Source organism: Apostichopus japonicus, chromosome 16 (assembly GCF_037975245.1).
Source record: "Apostichopus japonicus isolate 1M-3 chromosome 16, ASM3797524v1, whole genome shotgun sequence".
Lineage (NCBI taxonomy): Eukaryota > Metazoa > Echinodermata > Holothuroidea > Aspidochirotida > Stichopodidae > Apostichopus > Apostichopus japonicus.
The window spans coordinates 45,633,881-45,655,493 of NC_092576.1; the positions used below are offsets into that span (position 1 = coordinate 45,633,881).

General features: G+C 36.5%; 1 protein-coding gene across 1 annotated transcript in view; it reads right to left on the reverse strand.

The window, feature by feature from the left end:
* The window catches only part of LOC139982206 (uncharacterized), a 119,801-nt gene that overhangs the window by 79,216 nt on the left and 18,972 nt on the right, over positions 1 to 21,613 (reverse strand). Inside the window, exons 4-6 of the mRNA XM_071994809.1 lie at positions 20,303 to 20,584; positions 15,681 to 16,859; positions 11,026 to 11,342 (exon numbers count right to left, since the gene is read on the reverse strand). Coding sequence (XP_071850910.1) covers positions 11,026 to 11,342; positions 15,681 to 16,859; positions 20,303 to 20,584 — 1,778 coding nt within the window. The remainder of the gene's footprint in view (positions 1 to 11,025; positions 11,343 to 15,680; positions 16,860 to 20,302; positions 20,585 to 21,613) is intronic.

A 21,613-nucleotide genomic window follows, 5' to 3' on the forward strand; every position in this document is an offset into this window, starting at 1 on the left:
TGAGACAAAATGAGGTGAAATCATGCTAGTTGCTAATGTAGGAATCTTCCTAATTAGAGTTTATTTCTTGGTAATATCTTAACAATTTTTTCAATTCGAAATAGCTTTGAGTTTGACCCACAGATATTCATTAAAAGTCAGGGCGTAGCCAGGATTTGCAAAGTTGTATGCACGACTATCTGAGCGGAGCGCCACCATCGGTTGGCGCGGAGCGTACAAAAAAAAAATGGTTTTACAAACCCCTCAGATGGCCGGAAATGGCCCTTCCCGAGTGTTCATTCTGGTTCCCTGGCCTCTTGCTAACTTGAGACACCTCATTTTTTATGTAGAAAAAGGGCACATTTTTAACCTGAGGAAAAGTGGCGGACACGTGCCCCCTGTGCCCCCCCCCCGGTTCCGCCGCCCTTGGCTGTACAGTACAGGTTACGGTCGAGTTTTGCATCAGGCGTAGGCTTTTAGTCTGCTTTTACCTCCATGGTTTGACCAGGGAGCTGCTACTTTAGCAGCTCCCTGGTTTGACTATTTTTTAGCCATACATTGTGAGCAGTCGAAGTCCGACCGGTTTGGGTGCCCTGGTTTCGTAGTTGATTCACCCATAGGAAAGCTGTGCATGCTTTATCGAATATCAAAAGTTTAGCCTACAGAAGTGCAGTAACCTAATTTAATGCTATTTTACTGTAACAAACCAGTGTACTTCAAACTTTTCCAGATGCACAAGTCTTGTACTAACTGGAGTAAAGTATTTGCAAATATTGTAACCGAAGTCGCGAGTCGACATTTTTTTGCAGCTCAAGAAACTAATAGTGAATTTAAGTCTGATACACACTGACTTGTGTCACAAAAATAAAAACGCAAATACAAAGTGAAAAATTGACTGAAGTGATTACAACATTGGGTATCAAACGTATGGTCAAGTCCGTCATTTGTGAACAATTGGTATTTCATTCAATTTAGGTATGAATTATATATAGACACAGTCTGTTTTTTTTTATTTTTATATATGCATTTTAGTTATATATCAGGAGGGAAAGACAAAGCACTTTTTGTCATATATCATATATAGATACATATGTATATTTACTTATATTTGGGCTCCTGGCCACGGGCCCTTTAGGCGATCACAGAGCACTTGCCCTAGCTGCATCCCATCCTCGTAACCGGTGCACCGAATTAATAATAACGAAACTTGAACGGTAAAAGGGAAGCAAAAGACGTTGCCATAAGGGGCGGCTCCACCCTCTTCAGAAAGGATTGGCACAAAGGGAATAAGAAATGAATAATAAATTAACAGTTATTTCCACTGAACTACTGTACTCCAGAATTGAATATCCTGCTTCTTGTTCCGAAAAGCTCAAAAGTCGGCAACGGGCATGAGGGTGGGGGGGGGGGGTGGGGGTACCCAGCCCCAACATGGGGCCACCCCTGCACCTCATCACGACTGACTCGAATTACAACTCTCAACTTGATACTAGTCAACCAAAAATTGTCCTTCGAAAGTTGAACTGAAATTGGATGGAATTAAAAAAATATATATATACTAGCTGTCTGCATGGATCATACTCTATACGATTGTGTGACCATATAGGCGTACGGGCTCTAGTCAACCAGGAGGAACACTGTGGGAAGTTATTTTTCTTGCTAGAGAAATTTAAAAATTGCCCGGACGTTCCTAGCACGATTAATTCATTTCAAACTTCGACGTCATTGAAGGACAAAGAGAACCATAATATATAGGCCTATGTCTGACTATAAGATCATTGAGCCATCACGAACAACTATTTTTTTTAGCTCTTGGGAAAACTCCGAATAATCTTCCATTTGCCGATTCCTGAAACTGGGAAGTACGGGGTGTGGGGGGGGGGTCCGTCTTGATCCGCAAGTATAATGAACGTTCACCAAAACAAGTGTGTTTAGCTTGGGACTATAAACTTCTTAACCTTGTGAACATATATTTTTTTGGGGGGGGGGGTGGGGGGGAGGGGAGTCGGCAAATTAAAAAATACAGGGTAAACATAGGGAAGGAAATACACCAGTGCATGAGAGGAGGTGAGAGACAGGACTGATTGATCGTGTCGATAGGTTTTTTGTTTTATATACATGTGATACAAGAAGAAAGACGTAAAATGTAGCATCGTTTGAACACTACAAAGGGGACCCTCCTCCGCCCCCACCCCACACCCTCCCCCACGTTCAATATCATATCCCCTCTTGGCAACGGAAATAAACACCAGTATAATAAACCGATACAGATATTAATACCCGCTGTTAATCCGCAACTATTCCGGCTTGCTAAATCGTGTAGATTGACGGCTTCGCCGTCCTTTACTGCGTGTAGGCCTATATGCAATAATACAAAGCTGAATGTTTCTCCTTGATCGAATTTCCCCAACCTTGCCCGCCTTAAATTAGAGGGTGGCCAAGCTCCTGCTTCACAGTCATAGCTAATATCGAACAAAATGGACGAAAGCAATTGATCTCAATCTGGAGATGAAGATATAGCCTATCAATAGCTGCAGATCCAACGGTTTGTGAATGTCGCACGACCTGTTAACGAAAGTCTGGGAAAAGTGCTTGCCCCTGTCGTATGTATGATCTCTTTTGTTCAGATACGTTCTTTTTCTTTCTCCGGAATACGCCTCCATGTTTAGCAACCTTTTGTGCTTCAAATTACAATCTTAATACTGTGTTCAGGGTCCATAACAACTCCCTGATTCAAAATACGTACGTAAACACTGTGCTAACTACCTATCAACTTGAATATCCACAACACTGACCAACGTACAGTAAACCATGGAGGTAAAAACACTGTTTTTACCTCTATGTACAAACGTTCTATCTCTATGTACAAACGTACATCACCGCGGCCATAGCTTGCAACTCAATACCGTTCACAGCCAGGTACAGCTATGATCAGGTGACCACTCAGAATAGTCATGTGAGTAATGGGTGACACGCAAAACCACTGAAATCAAAGCCCCCTATTTCTAAAAGTATACGAGCGCCCCCATCTTTAATAGAAGAGGACAAGACGTCTCAAATAAGTTACAGCTTCCAGAGCCCCCTGGTCCCTGCTAGGGCTATATATTCCACAGAGTAAAATAAGAGTAAGTATTCCTATTACTGACATGTCGTGGTGTGCTCAAAATTGCTAGCAGGTTCCAAACTATGCGAACTGAAACTTCGAAGATATTTGCAATACCCCTGTAGGCCTAGCCAATATCAACAGAAAACACATTTGGAAATACTTCCTACTCATATGAGTACATACATAGCCTAATAAACAATAAAATAAAATTATCACCTGATGACCTCCAAAGTGGAAATTAAAGATATCCTGTTTTCAACAGGGAAATAGAGATGCAAACTCTCAAGAAAAAATTCAGTCAAGCCCAAACCATGGTTGGGTGAAGTTGAACTCTCCTTTGGGAGCTCATTTATGTTGTTGCACCATACCTTCTGTACCACTTACCCCAGACACCGGACAATCTGGTTCAATTTTGATGGTTTACTGGAAAATTCTTTTGATACTTACTTGGTTATTGGAAACTGAAGTGTACTTTCATACCTCTTGACATTTTGTATGTGAATGTCCATGTATACAGGGTAGTTAGCCATATACATGGACATATATATTACTGACCGACATTCTCCATATCTACTATCATTATAACATAGTTAGCCAGAGACATATGCATATCTATTTCAGTCTGACATTCTCAATATCTACTATCATTATAACATAGTTAGCCAGAGACATATGCATATCTATTTCAGTCTGACATTCTCAATATCTACTATCATTTTAACGTAGTTAGCCAGATACATATGCATATCTATTTCAGTCTGACATTCTCAATATCTACTATCATTATAACTGAGTTAGCCAGAGACATATGCATATCTATTTCAGTCTGACATGCTCAATATCTACTATCATTATAACTGAGTTAGCCAGAGACATATGCATATCTATTTCAGTCTGACATTCTCAATATCTACTATCATTATAACGTAGTTAGCCAGAGACATATGCATATCTATTTCAGTCTGACATTCTCAATATCTACTATCATTATAACGTAGTTAGCCAGAGACATATGCATATCTATTTCAGTCTGACCTTCTCAATATCTACTATCATTATAACGTAGTTAGCCAGAGACATATGCATATCTATTTCAGTCTGACATGCTCAATATCTACTATCATTATAACTGAGTTAGCCAGAGACATATGCATATCTATTTCAGTCTGACATGCTCAATATCTACTATCATTATAACTGAGTTAGCCAGAGACATATGCATATCTATTTCAGTCTGACATGCTCAATATCTACTATCATTAGAACGTAGTTAGCCAGAGACATATGCATATCTATTTCAGTCTGACATGCTCAATATCTACTATCATTAGAACGTAGTTAGCCAGAGACATATGCATATCTATTTCAGTCTGACATGCTCAATATCTACTATCATTAGAACGTAGTTAGCCAGAGACATATGCATATCTATTTCAGTCTGACATTCTCAATATCTACTATCATTATAACGTAGTTAGCCAGAGACATATGCATATCTATTTCAGTCTGACATTCTCAATATCTACTATCATTTTAACTTAGTTAGCCAGATACATATGCATATCTATTTCAGTCTGACATTCTCAATATCTACTATCATTATAACTTAGTTAGCCAGAGACATATGCATATCTATTTCAGTCTGACATTCTCAATATCTACTATCATTATAACTGAGTTAGCCAGAGACATATGCATATCTATTTCAATCTGATATTCTCAATATCTACTATCATTATAACGTAGTTAGCCAGAGACATATGCATATCTATTTCAGTCTGACATGCTCAATATCTACTATCATTATAACGTAGTTAGCCAGAGACATATGCATATCTATTTCAGTCTGACATGCTCAATATCTACTATCATTATAACGTAGTTAGCCAGAGACATATGCATATCTATTTCAGTCTGACATGCTCAATATCTACTATCATTATAACGTAGTTAGCCAGAGACATATGCATATCTATTTCAGTCTGACATGCTCAATATCAACTATCATTAGAACGTAGTTAGCCAGAGACATATGCATATCTATTTCAGTCTGACATTCTCAATATCTACTATCATTATAACGTAGTTAGCCAGAGACATATGCATATCTAATTCAGTCTGACATTCTCAATATCTACTATCATTTTAACTTAGTTAGCCAGATACATATGCATATCTATTTCAGTCTGACATTCTCAATATCTACTATCATTATAACTTAGTTAGCCAGAGACATATGCATATCTATTTCAGTCTGACATTCTCAATATCTACTATCATTATAACTTAGTTAGCCAGAGACATATGCATATCTATTTCAGTCTGACATTCTCAATATCTACTATCATTATAACGTAGTTAGCCAGAGACATATGCATATCTATTTCAGTCTGACATGCTCAATATCTACTATCATTATAACTGAGTTAGCCAGAGACATATGCATATCTATTTCAGTCTGACATTCTCAATATCTACTATCATTATAACGTAGTTAGCCAGAGACATATGCATATCTATTTCAGTCTGACATGCTCAATATCTACTATCATTATAACTGAGTTAGCCAGAGACATATGCATATCTATTTCAGTCTGACATGCTCAATATCTACTATCATTAGAACTGAATTAGCCAGAGACATATGCATATCTATTTCAGTCTGACATTCTCAATATCTACTATAATTAGAACGTAGTTAGCCAGAGACATATGCATATCTATTTCAGTCTGACATGCTCAATATCTACTATAATTAGAACTGAGTTAGCCAGAGACATATGCATATCTATTTCAGTCTGACATGCTCAATATCTACTATCATTAGAACGTAGTTAGCCAGAGACATATGCATATCTATTTCAGTATGACATTCTCAATATCTACTATCATTATAACGTAGTTAGCCAGAGACATATGCATATCTATTTCAGTCTGACATTCTCAATATCTACTATCATTATAACGTAGTTAGCCAGAGACATATGCATATCTATTTCAGTCTGACATTCTCAATATCTACTATCATTATAACTTAGTTAGCCAGAGACATATGCATATCTATTTCAGTCTGACATTCTCAATATCTACTATCATTATAACGTAGTTAGCCAGAGACATATGCATATCTATTTCAGTCTGACATTCTCAATATCTACTATCATTATAACGTAGTTAGCCAGAGACATATGCATATCTATTTCAGTCTGACATGCTCAATATCTACTATCATTATAACTGAGTTAGCCAGAGACATATGCATATCTATTTCAGTCTGACATGCTCAATATCTACTATCATTATAACTGAGTTAGCCAGAGACATATGCATATCTATTTCAGTCTGACATTCTCAATATCTACTATCATTATAACTGAGTTAGCCAGAGACATATGCATATCTATTTCAGTCTGACATTCTCAATATCTACTATCACTATAACTTAGTTAGCCAGAGACATATGCATATCTATTTCAGTCTGACATTCTCAATATCTACTATCATTATAACTTAGTTAGCCAGAGACATATGCATATCTATTTCAGTCTGACATTCTCAATATCTACTATCATTATAACTTAGTTAGCCAGAGACATATGCATATCTATTTCAGTCTGACATTCTCAATATCTACTATCATTATAACTTAGTTAGCCAGAGACATATGCATATCTATTTCAGTCTGACATTCTCAATATCTACTATCATTATAACTGAGTTAGCCAGGGACATATGCATATCTATTTCAGTCTGACATTCTCAATATCTACTATCATTATAACTGAGTTAGCCAGAGACATATGCATATCTATTTCAGTCTGACATTCTCAATATCTACTATCATTATAACTGAGTTAGCCAGAGACATATGCATATCTATTTCAGTCTGACATGCTCAATATCTACTATCATTATAACTGAGTTAGCCAGAGACATATGCATATCTATTTCAGTCTGACATTCTCAATATCTACTATCATTATAACGTAGTTAGCCAGAGACATATGCATATCTATTTCAGTCTGACATTCTCAATATCTACTATCATTATAACGTAGTTAGCCAGAGACATATGCATATCTATTTCAGTCTGACATTCTCAATATCTACTATCATTAGAACGTAGTTAGCCAGAGACATATGCATATCTATTTCAGTCTGACATTCTCAATATCTACTATCATTAGAACTTAGTTAGCCAGAGACATATGCATATCTATTTCAGTCTGACATTCTCAATATCTACTATCATTAGAACTTAGTTAGCCAGAGACATATGCATATCTATTTCAGTCTGACATGCTCAATATCTACTATCATTAGAACTTAGTTAGCCAGAGACATATGCATATCTATTTCAGTCTGACATTCTCAATATCTACTATCATTATAACGTAGTTAGCCAGAGACATATGCATATCTATTTCAGTCTAACATGCTCAATATCTACTATAATTAGAACTTAGTTAGCCAGAGACATATGCATATCTATTTCAGTCTGACATTCTCAATATCTACTATCATTAGAACTTAGTTAGCCAGAAACATATGCATATCTATTTCAGTCTGACATTCTCAATATCTACTATCATTAGAACTTAGTTAGCCAGAAACATATGCATATCTATTTCAGTCTGACATTCTCAATATCTACTATCATTAGAACTTAGTTAGCCAGAGACATATGCATATCTATTTCAGTCTGACATTCTCAATATCTACTATCATTATAACGTAGTTAGCCAGAGACATATGCATATCTATTTCAGTCTGACATTCTCAATATCTACTATCATTATAACTTAGTTAGCCAGATACATATGCATATCTATTTCAGTCTGACATTCTCAATATCTACTATCATTATAACTTAGTTAGCCAGAGACATATGCATATCTATTTCAGTCTGACATGCTCAATATCTACTATCATTATAACTTAGTTAGCCAGAGACATATGCATATCTATTTCAGTCTGACATGCTCAATATCTACTATCATTATAACTTAGTTAGCCAGAGACATATGCATATCTATTTCAGTCTGACATTCTCAATATCTACTATCATTATAACTTAGTTAGCCAGAGACATACGCATATCTACTTCTGACTGATCCACCTAACCCCTCATAAATAGTTGTCATGGACTATGTCAAGTATTGAAGATCATACAACACAAAATGGCAAATTCCTAAAGAGGTTGATCATGTCATCTGACATCCGTATTGCATTGCTTTGTTTCAATGATGATCGTAACCTTTGTAGTCATGCAGGCAGTTGAGTGTGTGTATGCTTGGGTGCAGTTGGTGGTGTGTTTGTGTGTGTCATGCCTTGCTTGTAAACATGGTATCTCAAGAAGGGAGGTTGGACCAATCTCATATTTGGCGAGTAGGAGTACCACATAAAGTAGAAAAAGTCTACTGTTTTGGGGGGAGGTCAAATGTCATTTAGGGTCACCAGAAGTCAAGATTTATAAACCTTTTAAACACGATATCTCAAGAAAGGAAGCTTGGACCACTGTCATATTTGAAGTGTAAGAATACCACATTAAGTCAAAGAAGCATATAGTTTTTGAAGCAGTTCAAATGTCATTAGTGGTCACCAGGGTTCACACTGTGAAAGCCTTTTGAAGACGATATTTCAAGAAGGGAATCTTGGACCAATTTCATATTTAGCATAAATAGTTGTTTACGTTAAGTACAAGGAGCCTACTGTTTTTTTTTTTCGAGGTTAATAGGTCATTTGGAGTCACCAGATGCCAAATTGTGGAAACCTTGTTTATAATCTACTGTATGTCCCACCGACCAGCCTGTTAGATAACATGTGCGTTACACCTCATAAGAACAGGAGAGGCTGTTGGCGATTTGAAATTAGCTTAAGGGCATCCATAGATAAGAATCAGAAGTCTCGGCCAAATCTCTATTGACTTAAGTGTGTCGATATCTTTTTGGAGTTGCCATGTACGTTGCTACATACATGTCCATGCACAAAGGTATGTTATGAACTTGGTACATGCAACTTTGCCACTGAAATGGGACGTTATCATTGTGAATCATCGGTATTATTTCTTTGCTTTCGTTGTTGAAGTTTTCCGTCGTATATTGCAATTGTCGAGATTCAGTGCCAAATAAATACTTCAGATTTGGATGCAGTAACGTTGGTAAAATGACCAGGTGCGGTTTACGAAATTACCTGTTGCCTAGTTAAATGTTTTAGAGGCAAACCAGACCCAAAGTCTTGGGGACCAGGGGGTAAACATTGCACGGGCTCTGCTTAATGTATTGCTTGTAGGTGTATCACATTGGAGGAGAAGAAGCGTTTTGTTTTTTAAAGAGATCAATATGTATGCTGAATGCAAGAAAAGTTTCTATCTCGGTTATCAGCTGCCAATGTGAATATTGTTTGTTAATCTCAGTGATTTTTGCTATACTACTTATATTGAAGTATGTTGTTCATCCTGGCTGTACCCTACAGCCTATTTTGTCACATTCATATACGATATTATACATGTAGCATTGCCGAAACCGCACTGTAGTTTTACTGTCTGGTTTGCATTCTGATAAAAAAAAAACCAGTCAGTGATACAAAGCGTGCTGACTTTTAGTATTATTTGTTTTTTCGGGCTGCTTACAAAGGATTCTTCGTTTAAATTAGAGAAGGTTGTAAGGGCTGCCAGCCGTACTATTGGCAGGGATATTTGTTTGAATACTGTCTATGAACTCTACATTGATATGGTGCACCAGAAAACCCATGGAATATTAAAAGACCATACACATCCTCTTTTCCAGAACTATGTATTCTGCCGTTCAGGCAGCAGACTTCGCATGCCACGGTCTAAGCATAACAGATTCAGGTTTTCTTTTTTTACCCAATTCTGTTTCTCTTTTCAACCAGAGGGTTGTTAGATAGGTTTCTTTTGTTTTATAGTCTTGTCTGTTTGTTTTTGTTATATGTATATATATGTATATATGTGTATATTTTTCTCACATGCATGGATATTGTTGCTGTTGATAATTTTACCTTTTCATTCAACTTCTCTGTGTTTTGTTTATACTAATATTTAACTGTATTCTGTATGTAATTTTAAAACTTTTGATTTTTTATGTGTTTTGCTGCAGGGCGACAAATTTCCATATCTAATGGACCAAATAAATCTCTATCTAATCTCTATCTATCTAATCTAAAATGTTATTAAAATTATTCTGTTCTTTTGATATTGTTCAGTCCTGTTTTCATCATAGCATACTATAAACATTCAGTATTTTGTTGTTTGTTATGTGACTATGTGTGTTATATATGTGTGTCTGGGAGTGGGGGTTAGAGGGCGGGGGGGTATATGGGAGGGGTCGGGGCTGATCAAGTAAGCAAAATCTAAAGGAGTGCAAACATGTTTCATGTTTTCAAGTTTAGCAACATTAACATTAAACATTAAATATTACAGAGGATAATTTGAAGAACCTGCGTTAATGATATCCAAGGTAAGCTGTGAACCGTTTTCGTCTTTTAAGATAAGTACTCTCACATTTTATTTTATCAAATCATTGCTTCTAAAATGAGGCAATGGTCATCTTTCCATACAAAATAATAGGTGTTATACACATGCATTTTTTTTATGTGGTACTATACTTCTAATATTTCTGACTAAGAGAGTGAGATAAGAAAAAAGCTTTTCAGAATTTCACTGGCATTCAGAAAGGAAATTGAATACGTTTTTTCTTGGTATATAACCTATCCACAATTAGAAGGAACATCAAAAACCCACATTAATAGAAACAAAAAAGAATTGGTCTGTCAAATATTGTAATGAAAATATAAACAATGAGGGTAGCAAAGTTGAGTCACAAATATGGAATATATTAACCCAAACATGGATTGAACTTTTTCATCTTAAGAACTAGTTCTGGTGTATTGAGAGTATCAATACACAAAATGAAAATTACCTGATCAGCTGAAGCAAGTTTAAGGACTTGTATGGTAGACCTCTGTAACAAAATGGCATCGAATTTGGAAATGGAAACTGGGCTTGACACCAAGTCTTTAACTGACTGCAGAAATTGGTCTGATTTTTCTTCTTGTTCAAGCATACAAAGAATAGCAAACTGACGTCCCTCTTTGGTTTTCTGCAGGTGTTTGATGATGATGTCTGCTGCTGACTTGTCGAGTCCACATGCAAAGCGATAGACATACTGGAGGTCAAGCGGGTTGATGCTGTTCAAGGTTTCTTTCACATTGATAGATGACGCTGCTGAAGACGTTCCTGTAATCCAAGCAGACAGATTATACCCCGGTGATTTAATGTATAGTTTACTGCAGACATGTCATGGTGATGACACATTACAATAGTGGCATTGTTCCATTGTTATATTTGTAGTATCAACTCTTCCTCTAATTTAAGAAGTAATCATTGTATACATATTTATATGTAAAACGTTCATTCACATGTTATATAAATGTTTTAAGAAGGTCAATTGTTCTAACAGGCTATGCTAATAGTGTCCATCAATAAGGAAATGTCTGAGTTGTATTACTGATAAACATCGATATGTTCTAGTTAGTGTACTTCAATGGTCCTTTCATGTCAGTGAAACAGAGAGCAATCTATGAAGACTTCTAAGCATGATATCTGTGAAAGAATGGAATCATCAGATGTTAGAAGATGCAGCTCATTGCATGTAATTTTAACTTCAATGCTTTTTAGCATTCCTAGTCAAGATTTAATTTTGTCATGTTGAAAACAGTACACTGATTATTTATGAGGTGTCATTGACATTCAGCTTCATAGCCTAGTGTTAGTCGTTCATGCTGATAAAAATACTCCATTCTCGATATATCATTCCATTCACACTCATTGGTGTGCTCTGTTTAGGAACTGTTTTGGCCTTTAGATTTTTACAATGCCACTGAAGTAAGTAAATAATATTTAAGACTGTCTTTTACTTGATTCCACAGTCCAACAAACTTGTAAACTTCATTAAAAGTAAATTGGAGAGCAAAACACTCCTATTCCTACAATAACTCGGCTGATAGTATGGTTGGTTGTACAGATATTATAAACACCAGTACTGTAGCATAATTAGCGGTATTTTGTATACATAATTTGCTGTTATTTGAGAGTAACATTCAAGTTTGGAGTGGAATGGCCTGAACAAGTTATTACAATGTCAAACAGAACATCCTGATTCAGGGTTTTAGGCTATTAACATGTTTATTTTAAGACTATAATTGTTTCCAGTAAGTCTTTCTTTATTAAAAAGGAGTATGACCTTATGTTACTTTGTTAGTAACATATTACTATGCAAATTATAATGCAAATAAATTTCATATATATTATACCATTGACCTCAGGTCATTTAGCAAAGTACATCAATGTTAATGCTCTATAATTCTACTCTGCAAGAATTGGTAAATTGTTGACAAATACTTCCCAGATATTTTCCTCGCAATTTTGAAGATACTTTGAAAAACAATTACAGGAAAATGAGAAAGCTTGCAGAATATATATTACAGATTATTAAATTCCTGATGCCATAAAACCATTGATTCTGGTTTGTCTGATGTTTTACTTTCTAATAACTCTAATAATTCAAATCTTTGTGATACAAAATGTGATGAGGTTTTAGATATTGACTTACCTCTGTAAATTTGCTGAGCAATAAACTTTAGCCACAGAAAAGGCATTTACACAATATTTGGGGATAGGATTGTTAAACTGACGAGCACAAGAAGCAAGACAAGTTAGACTGAATAACGTGAATCATAGTACCCCTTTGTCTGAAGTCATTAGTTTTTAGTCTTAGTTTTTCATTTTTAGGTTGCAGTAGTTCTTTCCTAGCTTGTGTTTTTTGATGCATGTAAAACTAAAAGTATTTGATATGATTATACATTTACAGCAATATGAAAACTCACGTCCATCTTAGATTACCCATATACAGGTGTACAAATAATTGTGTAAGTCTAGTGTAGTGAGCTTCTTACCACATTGCCTTGGTCTTCCTGAAGGATCTTTTGTCTTCGAATACAACAAAAACATCAACATTACAAGAGCCAAAGGGCACTATGGTTCCTTGCTTGTAAGGAATATTTACAAGGGAGCAGCACAGTCCTAAAACTGTTATGTGGTCCGATGTACACACACAATATTATTGCCAACAATATATGAAATCAACCGTTGATCCTTTTGAGAACCTGTTGAGGACCAGGTGACTGATATGAGCAAGAGTTGGCTTTTCTTTACAGAACTCACAGAATCATCTTAAATGTACTTAGTAAGAATTGTAAACAAAACCAAACGAACCTTGATCTCTAATAACTTAGCACAAAAGTTGCAGAGGAATCAACTTATGGACAATTTAGATCAGAAAACGGCCACGCAAATTCAATTAATCAACTTGAAAGAAACTAATCAAGGTCACTGGGGGCCAACCTGAGGTCAAAGGTCACCCAAATTCAGGTCGATGTAGTTTGACACGCTGATTCCAACAAGAGCCCAAGGGCACTATGGTTCCTTGCTTGTAAGGAATATTTACAAGGGGAGTAGCGCTGTCCTAAAATTGTTATGTGGTCCGATGTACACAGACAATATTATTGCCAAATATATCACAAATCCACTGTTGGTCCTTTTGACAACCTGTTGAGGACCAGGTGTCTGATATGAGCACGAGTTGGCTCTTTCTACAGAACTCACAGAATCATCCGGACTGTACTTATTAAGAATTTTAACAATACCAAACAAAACCTTGATCTCTAATAACTTAGCACACAAAGGTTGCAGAGGAGTCAACTTATGGACAATTGAGATGGAAATATGCCCATGAAAATTCAAAGAACTGACTTGAAAGAAACTGTAGAGGTCACTGGAGGTCAACCTGAGGTCAAAGGTCACCCATATGCAGGTTGACTGTTGGATTGCAATAACGTAACTCCCAACCTTGATGGACATTTGATTCTTAAGTTATTGCAAAAATAATAGTTTTTGACCACTAATTGACCTTTGTTGACCTTGAATCACATGACTGTTATGTTTGGAAACGATCCCTTACCCAATTCACAACTAGTCCACAAATATCAATCATGTCAGCCTCTGTCAATGGTAGTTTCACAAGTTATTGCCAAAAAAACATATTTTGACCCATAAATAATTGAACTTTGGTGACCTTGGAGGACATCATGGTTATTTTGGAAAATGTGCCCCTACTTCATTCACAACTTGTCCCAATATATCAGCCATGTCAGACTTCGTGACTAGAAGTTGTTGCAAAAATTAGCATAAGTTAGCAGTTTTTTGCACATAAGCAACCTTGAATGACCTTGAATGACCTGATGGTTTTTATCAAAAATATTTCCCTTGATGATGTGCACTCTGTAATAAAATTGTTATTTGCTCCAATTTACTCACACAATGTTATTGCTAAATAGGTATCAAAATCAACATTTGGCCCTCTTAACTTGAGAACCTGGTGTCCGATTGAAGCGGGAATTGGTTTCCTCTATATAGCACACAGAGCTCTATCTTATATCAAATTATTGACAAACCTTTTTTCTTTGCCTCATATCTCCTAAAATGAGCATATTTTTCAAACCTTGACCTTTAACCTTTTGACCTCACTGTTAGATGTAGTTTGACACTCTGATTCCAAAAAGCATCATGGCAAGTCTGTACGACCATCCTAACTGTACTTTAAAAAAAAAAAAAAAAAAAAAAAACTTGACCGCTGATACCTTCTCACACGAATGTCGCACAGGGGTCAACCATGGACAATTTTGATCGGAAGGTACCTTTGAGATCCGATTATGGCCACGAAAATTCAAATAACCAAAGAAACTAATAAAGGTTACCGGAGGTCAACCTGAGGTAAAAAGTCACCTAGATGCGGGACGACTACTGGATTGCAATAGCGTAGCTCCCAACCTTGACGGACATTTTGTTCTCAAGTTATTGCAAAAATACTAGTTTTTGACCACAAATGACCTTTGTTGACTTTCGATCACATGACCGTTATGTTTTGAAACGATCCCTTACCCCATTCACTCCCAAAATATCAGCCATGTCTGACCCTGTCATGGGAGTTATTGCTGTTTTCAATATTTTGGTTTTTGACCTCTAACTGACCTTTGGTGACCTTCACAGGCACCAACAAAATAGGGCACACCTTCTCACTATGGCGGATCTATATACCAAGTTTGAGTTAAGTCCAAATTCCCTTGTTGAGTGTACCCAAGCAAGTGTCACAGACGAACACACAGAGACACCCACACACTCCCACACACACGCCAACCTGACTACAAGGGTTCCTTTTGCTAAAGCAAGGAACGAAAAATGATCCAAATCCGAATCTTTCTGATGTTGAACTTGGTTAATGGCAAATGATGACTCTTTATTTACTTACATTGTCACGCGCGTTGTATGAATGTTAATTTACACACCCAACAGCATACAATGTGGGTGGGGGGGGGGGGGTACGAGGACCGTAATATGTTTAGCTATGCACATAAAATGACATCATACGAACAATACTCGCTTAATTTAACTCATTATTCTCCACATCAAAGATGACAAACTGTTTATGCATCAATATATCGGTACTGAAAGCCTTACCTTCACTAAGAATCCGAACCAGATGATGAGAGGCATAAAACTCACAGATGATTTTGTGCGATATTCGTGCTTCTATCAAATATAGAACCTGGGAAAAGTCAGGAACCACTTCCTGTGCCAACATACCAAGATTGATATAGTAATCATAGAACTCTTGTCCAAGTTCTGAAACTAAATATGTCTTCTTCCATGCCAGCTGTTGTTTCCTCTGCGTGAGACCTTCAAAAGCAATACGGTGCAGTTTAGCTAGTTCCCTTTCAAAAGCAGGCACCTCAGTATTAGCACCTTTCTTGCTTTTCATATGGTTATGAAAGCATGCGATCAGATATTTGAAAAACCTCGTTAAGGAGCTAAATACCTCGATATTTGGTCTATTGTAAACTATGGAAGCAGCCATAGTAAACAAGAGAGGGACCTGACAGAGATCTCCTAACACGGGGTTTCTCTGAAGCTGCTCTTCGATCCAACCTGCCAACTGGTCATCATTATCCATCACCTTCAGGACATAGTTTCGACGTTCAGCCGCCCCAAACCCTGTTAACTTGATACGTTTTTTCTCGGGGTGTAAATTAGGCGGGAGGTTCAATGTCCTGGTAAGTATCAAGACAACCATCTCTTGAAACATTTTCATCTCAATGATGGAGGAGATATCTGTTTTGGTGTCATTCTTGTCAGGATACTCGTCATAACTGTCAAATATCATGACAACAGACTTTTTGTATACTTTGAGGATCTCCTCAATGCAATCTTCATCCATGTCTTCATCTTTGGGCACTATGAACTTCTTTATGGCAGTGTATATAGACTTTACACCTGCCAGTTGCCTCAACTGGAGATATATAAGTATTTTTACATCTTTGAGAGGAGATGTAGGGTTCTTAGTACACCAGTCATAGAGAAACTGTAATGCATATGTTGATTTCCCGTACCCAGGTTCCCCCTCAATAATCTTTCTCTTTGACTCAGTTTTGGGGCTACTCAGAATTTCGTTGTAAGATTCTAACGATTCTAGCACCTCGGGTTTTTGCATGGAATCACCCTCTTGAGCCACGTAGTAAATACCTCCCTCAACAAATATACTGTCAATACTACGCTCGCTCATGGAAGGGAATAACTTTGCTGTTCCGTAATGCTTTTGATAGGCTAATTTCGAAAATTTGACGAGATCACTTTTCTTTTCTGAGAAATATGAAAGAATACAAAGAGGTTAAAACACTTTAAAAGTTACATTCACACATTGTGAACAAACTTTTGAAACAAACTTAACATCAGTTGGGTTCAAGTGAAACGGGGGTGCAGTATAAGTGTGAATTTGAGCTTACTTAAAGTTAAATAACAGTCACCAAGTATTTCTAGCGTACTTGGTAAATATTTATATTAGTGACGTAACGTCAAATCATGTAATGGGTTACCGTTTTTAGTAACAAAGTCAACATCTTTTTGAAACACTGGTGGACATAGATAATTAACTGAAAGTTTCTTTAACTATGCTGCTTTTACCAAAATTCAAAAGAGAAGAATTCAAAGTAGAAGGCGTGAGTTATCAAAATCGAACAACATATGAATGATTTTAGTTAATCTTATAGCATTTTTTGCGTTTTGTCGCCGTTTTACCTTCATTTTGACATGTCCATCGAGTTTTATATATGTTTTCATCACAAAACAGCAAACTAAGATATTAGCCAAGTTTTTGTTCCCTGCCAAGAGCATTATTTTACGAGTAATTAAGGACTTCTTTAGATAATGAGTAGTGTCTTCCGACAATTTCCTCCTTTAAAAGTAATCGCAGGCAGCTTTCAAAATCCATAAGTTTGAACTTAACAAATCAGTGAATAGCTAACACGTTAATTTATGAGCCATTGCTTAAAACAGAATGGAAAACGTTGCGTCAGTATCACTGCCATAGACAGTGTACACAAATAAGGCATAGTGTCGTAATACATATTGGTGTACTGGGTTGCTTACGAAGCCGCCAAAGTAAAAATTATTAACCGCAATGTTCAATGATGTTCATAGAATTTAAATAAGCATGTAATGGGTGGGGATTATTGATATTCTAATGGAAAGTATCTTCGAGAAAAGCAACGTTCAAAGTTTTAAATTTTTTTCAACCATTTGAAGGTAGATTTGAATAGAAAATCTAGTTTTATGTATGTCGTTATGGCATTGTGGGGTCAATGAGATTTGAGAAAAGCATAGAAAAGGACGCAAGACGCTGCTTTAAGCTAAATATCAAACCAAGAGGTACTAGTCTCTACCAATAGCATTGGGCATTTAACAGAATTCCGTCATCTCACTATATATAGTGTGGAACTGTCAATGTAATTCTAGGGTTATTTTTTTAGTGAAAGAACGTCATCATCATCCTTGTGGCAATACTTTCATGTCGTGCATGCTCTCATATTATGGTGAACCCGTCCTTTCGCTGTCATTACATGAAGACGTTATACGTCACTTAGCCTACCCACTCGATAGAATATTATCATGTGGAATTCTACGGACAGTCATTGTAATTTACTCTTACTCTAACTAAATAACGACATTTCCCGTTGAATTCATTAGGATCGTCTCCATAACGCATTCACGTTACAAAATTAAATCTGAATGCCTAAAATGCATTGTGGTTTCGATGATGTAACATGACATAATGTATAGTGAGGGTGTACAGCATACTTGATCGTTTTAATACAGTGGAAAACAGTGTGATGAATATAAATTTACAAGAACACAGGCTGTCTTGAAATGACAGGTGTCTTGCATTAAATGTGATACATCGACATACTTAATAAGACATCTGTCTTTGTTAAAACTGGTGAACTCACGACCATTGACCTCCGCCACAAGTTCAGGCTTCTTGGACTCAATATGGTAAAATTACATACCAAATATGTGATCTGTTCAGGCTTCCCTTGCAATATTAGGTCTAGGAAGGTGTGTTAGTGTAGAGAGACAGTTAAGAAGGGAGTGCTTCATTTGTTGACCCTAAATGACTTTTGAACTCCACAAAAACCAATAGGCTTCTTTTACTCAATATAGTACTTCTCTACACTAAATATGACGTCTGCCCAAGACTCCAATATTGAGATATCGTTTACAAGGGTTTCACAATTTGACCTCTGATGACCCCAAATGACCTTTGAACTCCCCCAAAAAATTAAGCTACTTGAACTAAATGTGGTACTTTTACACATCAAATTTAAGGTCTGCCGAAACTTCCCTACGTGAGATATCATGTTTAGAAGGTTCATACAATTTGACTTCTGGTGACCCTAAATGACTTTTGATCTCCACCAAACTATTGGCTTCTTGTATTCAATGTGTTTTTCTATATACATTTAAAAAATTGAGATCTACCTAAGCTCACCTTGACATACTGTTTACAAGGTTTTTACTACTTGACCCTGGTAACCCTTATGACCTTTGACTTCCTTAAAAATAAGCTTATGTACGTAATGTGGTACTTCTACAGTTGGTAGAACCTTTTCTTCTTCAGATATCGTGTTAACAAGCTGGGCGTCACAAAGGCGCACACCCACACACACGCGCCTACCCACCCCATCATGAATGCAACGGTTATGATAATTTGACTTAAAATGTATCAATACAGAAAACACTGTATATAAAAGCAGAGTTTTTCACTAAATTTGTGCCAATTCTCCATTGTCGTATAATAGTGTAGGTCTATGTTCCCGGAGCACACAGGGTTGATTTTAGCTAGCACATGTATCCCATATGCAGATATAAATTTTCACAACACGAACTGATACTTTGATTGGAACAGTTGATAAGGCCTTTATTACCTTTAGCTCTCTTCTTTCGATACGAATTAGTAGAGGGATAAACAACAATGATATGCATGTTTCTGCTAAAGACAAACTAGTAGGAGGAATACCATTATAATAAAAAAAAAATGTCAAATTTTCTACTTTCCTATGTTGACACAGGAGGACATTGGCTGCTCTCAGAAAATGATGTTTTGAACATATTTATTCTGACTCGTAAACTCCTACTATAATATATAAACAAGTGCAAGTTTGAAATGTGCTTACTTTCAATGAAAACGCGCAACACAATGACGAAACAAGATCCCTATCAACCGTTAACATTCAACAATTATTACGGAGAGTATACACGTGACGTTGATTTATTCATACACTTTGAATACCGCTGCAGTCAAAGTGTTTACCTTTAATTTATTTCATTTCCCTCATTTGAAGTTCATTTTATGTATTTACAAAAGCTGCATTTCTCTTCAAATCCCAGTCACCGATCTTTTTTTCAGAGCATAGAGTAACTGAATATATAGGGACTTAGTATTTTATAGTTAGCTTCCTGTTACATACAAGATCAGTTTTTACATTAGCTTAATTATAATACTCCTAGACATTAGACATTTTCTCCTTTATCTGACTGTTCTTGTTTTCAACATCACACCCTTCATTTAAGATAGTCAACTAAGTCAAAGCATATCGGTATCTATGAAATGAGAATTACTGTTATCAAAGCTACGAGTTATAGCAACACTTAGTCATGATATAGCCCGATCTTCAGTACTTTGGTGGCTTTTCTCACTTGTTCGAATAACTTTAAGCATGAAATGAATATCTAGAACAGATTATTACCTTCGAGACGAAGACTCTGGCCTTTCGATGATTGGAAAGACTGTTGTATGCTCTGAGCGAGACCCGCCAGATGCAATTTGTGTAACATTTTCACAAGACCTGAAATACCAGTAGGAGCAATTAATCCTCGACTTTCCAAAAGATCCACCATGTCGTGGCCAGGTGTCTCGGATCTTTTGATTCTTTCAAACTCTCCAGATTTTAATCCAAGCAAATTTGATATTCTCTTAATCACGGGAAGAGCCAGGTTATCAGCCAGGTCGTTTTTGAAAAGACCGAAATCTGCAACACAGAAGCAAATGAAGGCGACGCAAAGAGATTCTTAAATACATGTGTTTGCTGTTTGAATTTTAGCTTGCATGATAAACAAGACATATACTCATAGTTACGTGATGGAAAGGATATGTACAATAATGAAAAACGCCCAAACCTTCCTCCCCGACATAAAATTCAACACGAAAGAAACTAAACCATCAAGCTAAAGCAAACATAGGTATGAGAAGATATTTTGACACAATTGCAAGTTAACGATGCAAAGGTTGTATGCATGCCAGAAGGATACTAATGTATAACTTTTCCACAGGTTATCGATAGGTGAACGTTGTTTGTTTGCTTTTGACCATTTTTCCAGATGTGCTGAACTATCATGCTGTCAGTCAAAATGGTAATTAGATTTGTGTACTGTCTTTAATGTATACATATTACTACCACGACATAAATTAATGACGACATTTGCATTCATGCGTCATTTAACTCATGTAGTTAGTTTCCTATATCGTTAGCTGTTAAAGTACTAGTCTGTGATAATAGGCTGGTTTATGTATCTGCAAAATTAATAGGTTTGAATCAGGTGTGAGGCGGAAATCTTTAATTAATGCTCAAAGGCATTTTGACTCAACTTGACGTACAGACAGGTGTCTCAAAACTATCGTTTCTATTAATCTCTTTAGATTTTCATGCTAGCAAATTTGATAATTGTTGAATCACGAGAAGAGGCCAATGGTCAGGTTGGTCGATTTTGAAACGACCAAAACTTGCGACTTAGAAACAAGTCATTTTTTAATACAAAATTCTAGAATTTCCTAATCATAATCGTTCCATCTGCACTATGCAGTAATGTGTGTTTTGCATAGGACACGGATAGCGCACACAAAGATGTACTTCTCTCTACCAATAGCGAGGTACTAACTGAAATATAACTCTAGAGTTCATTTATTAGTGCAAGAACGTCATCATCATCGTGTGGTAATACTTCCAGGTATGTATGCGCTCATGTTATGGTGAACGTTTTCTTTCACTAACATTACGTGA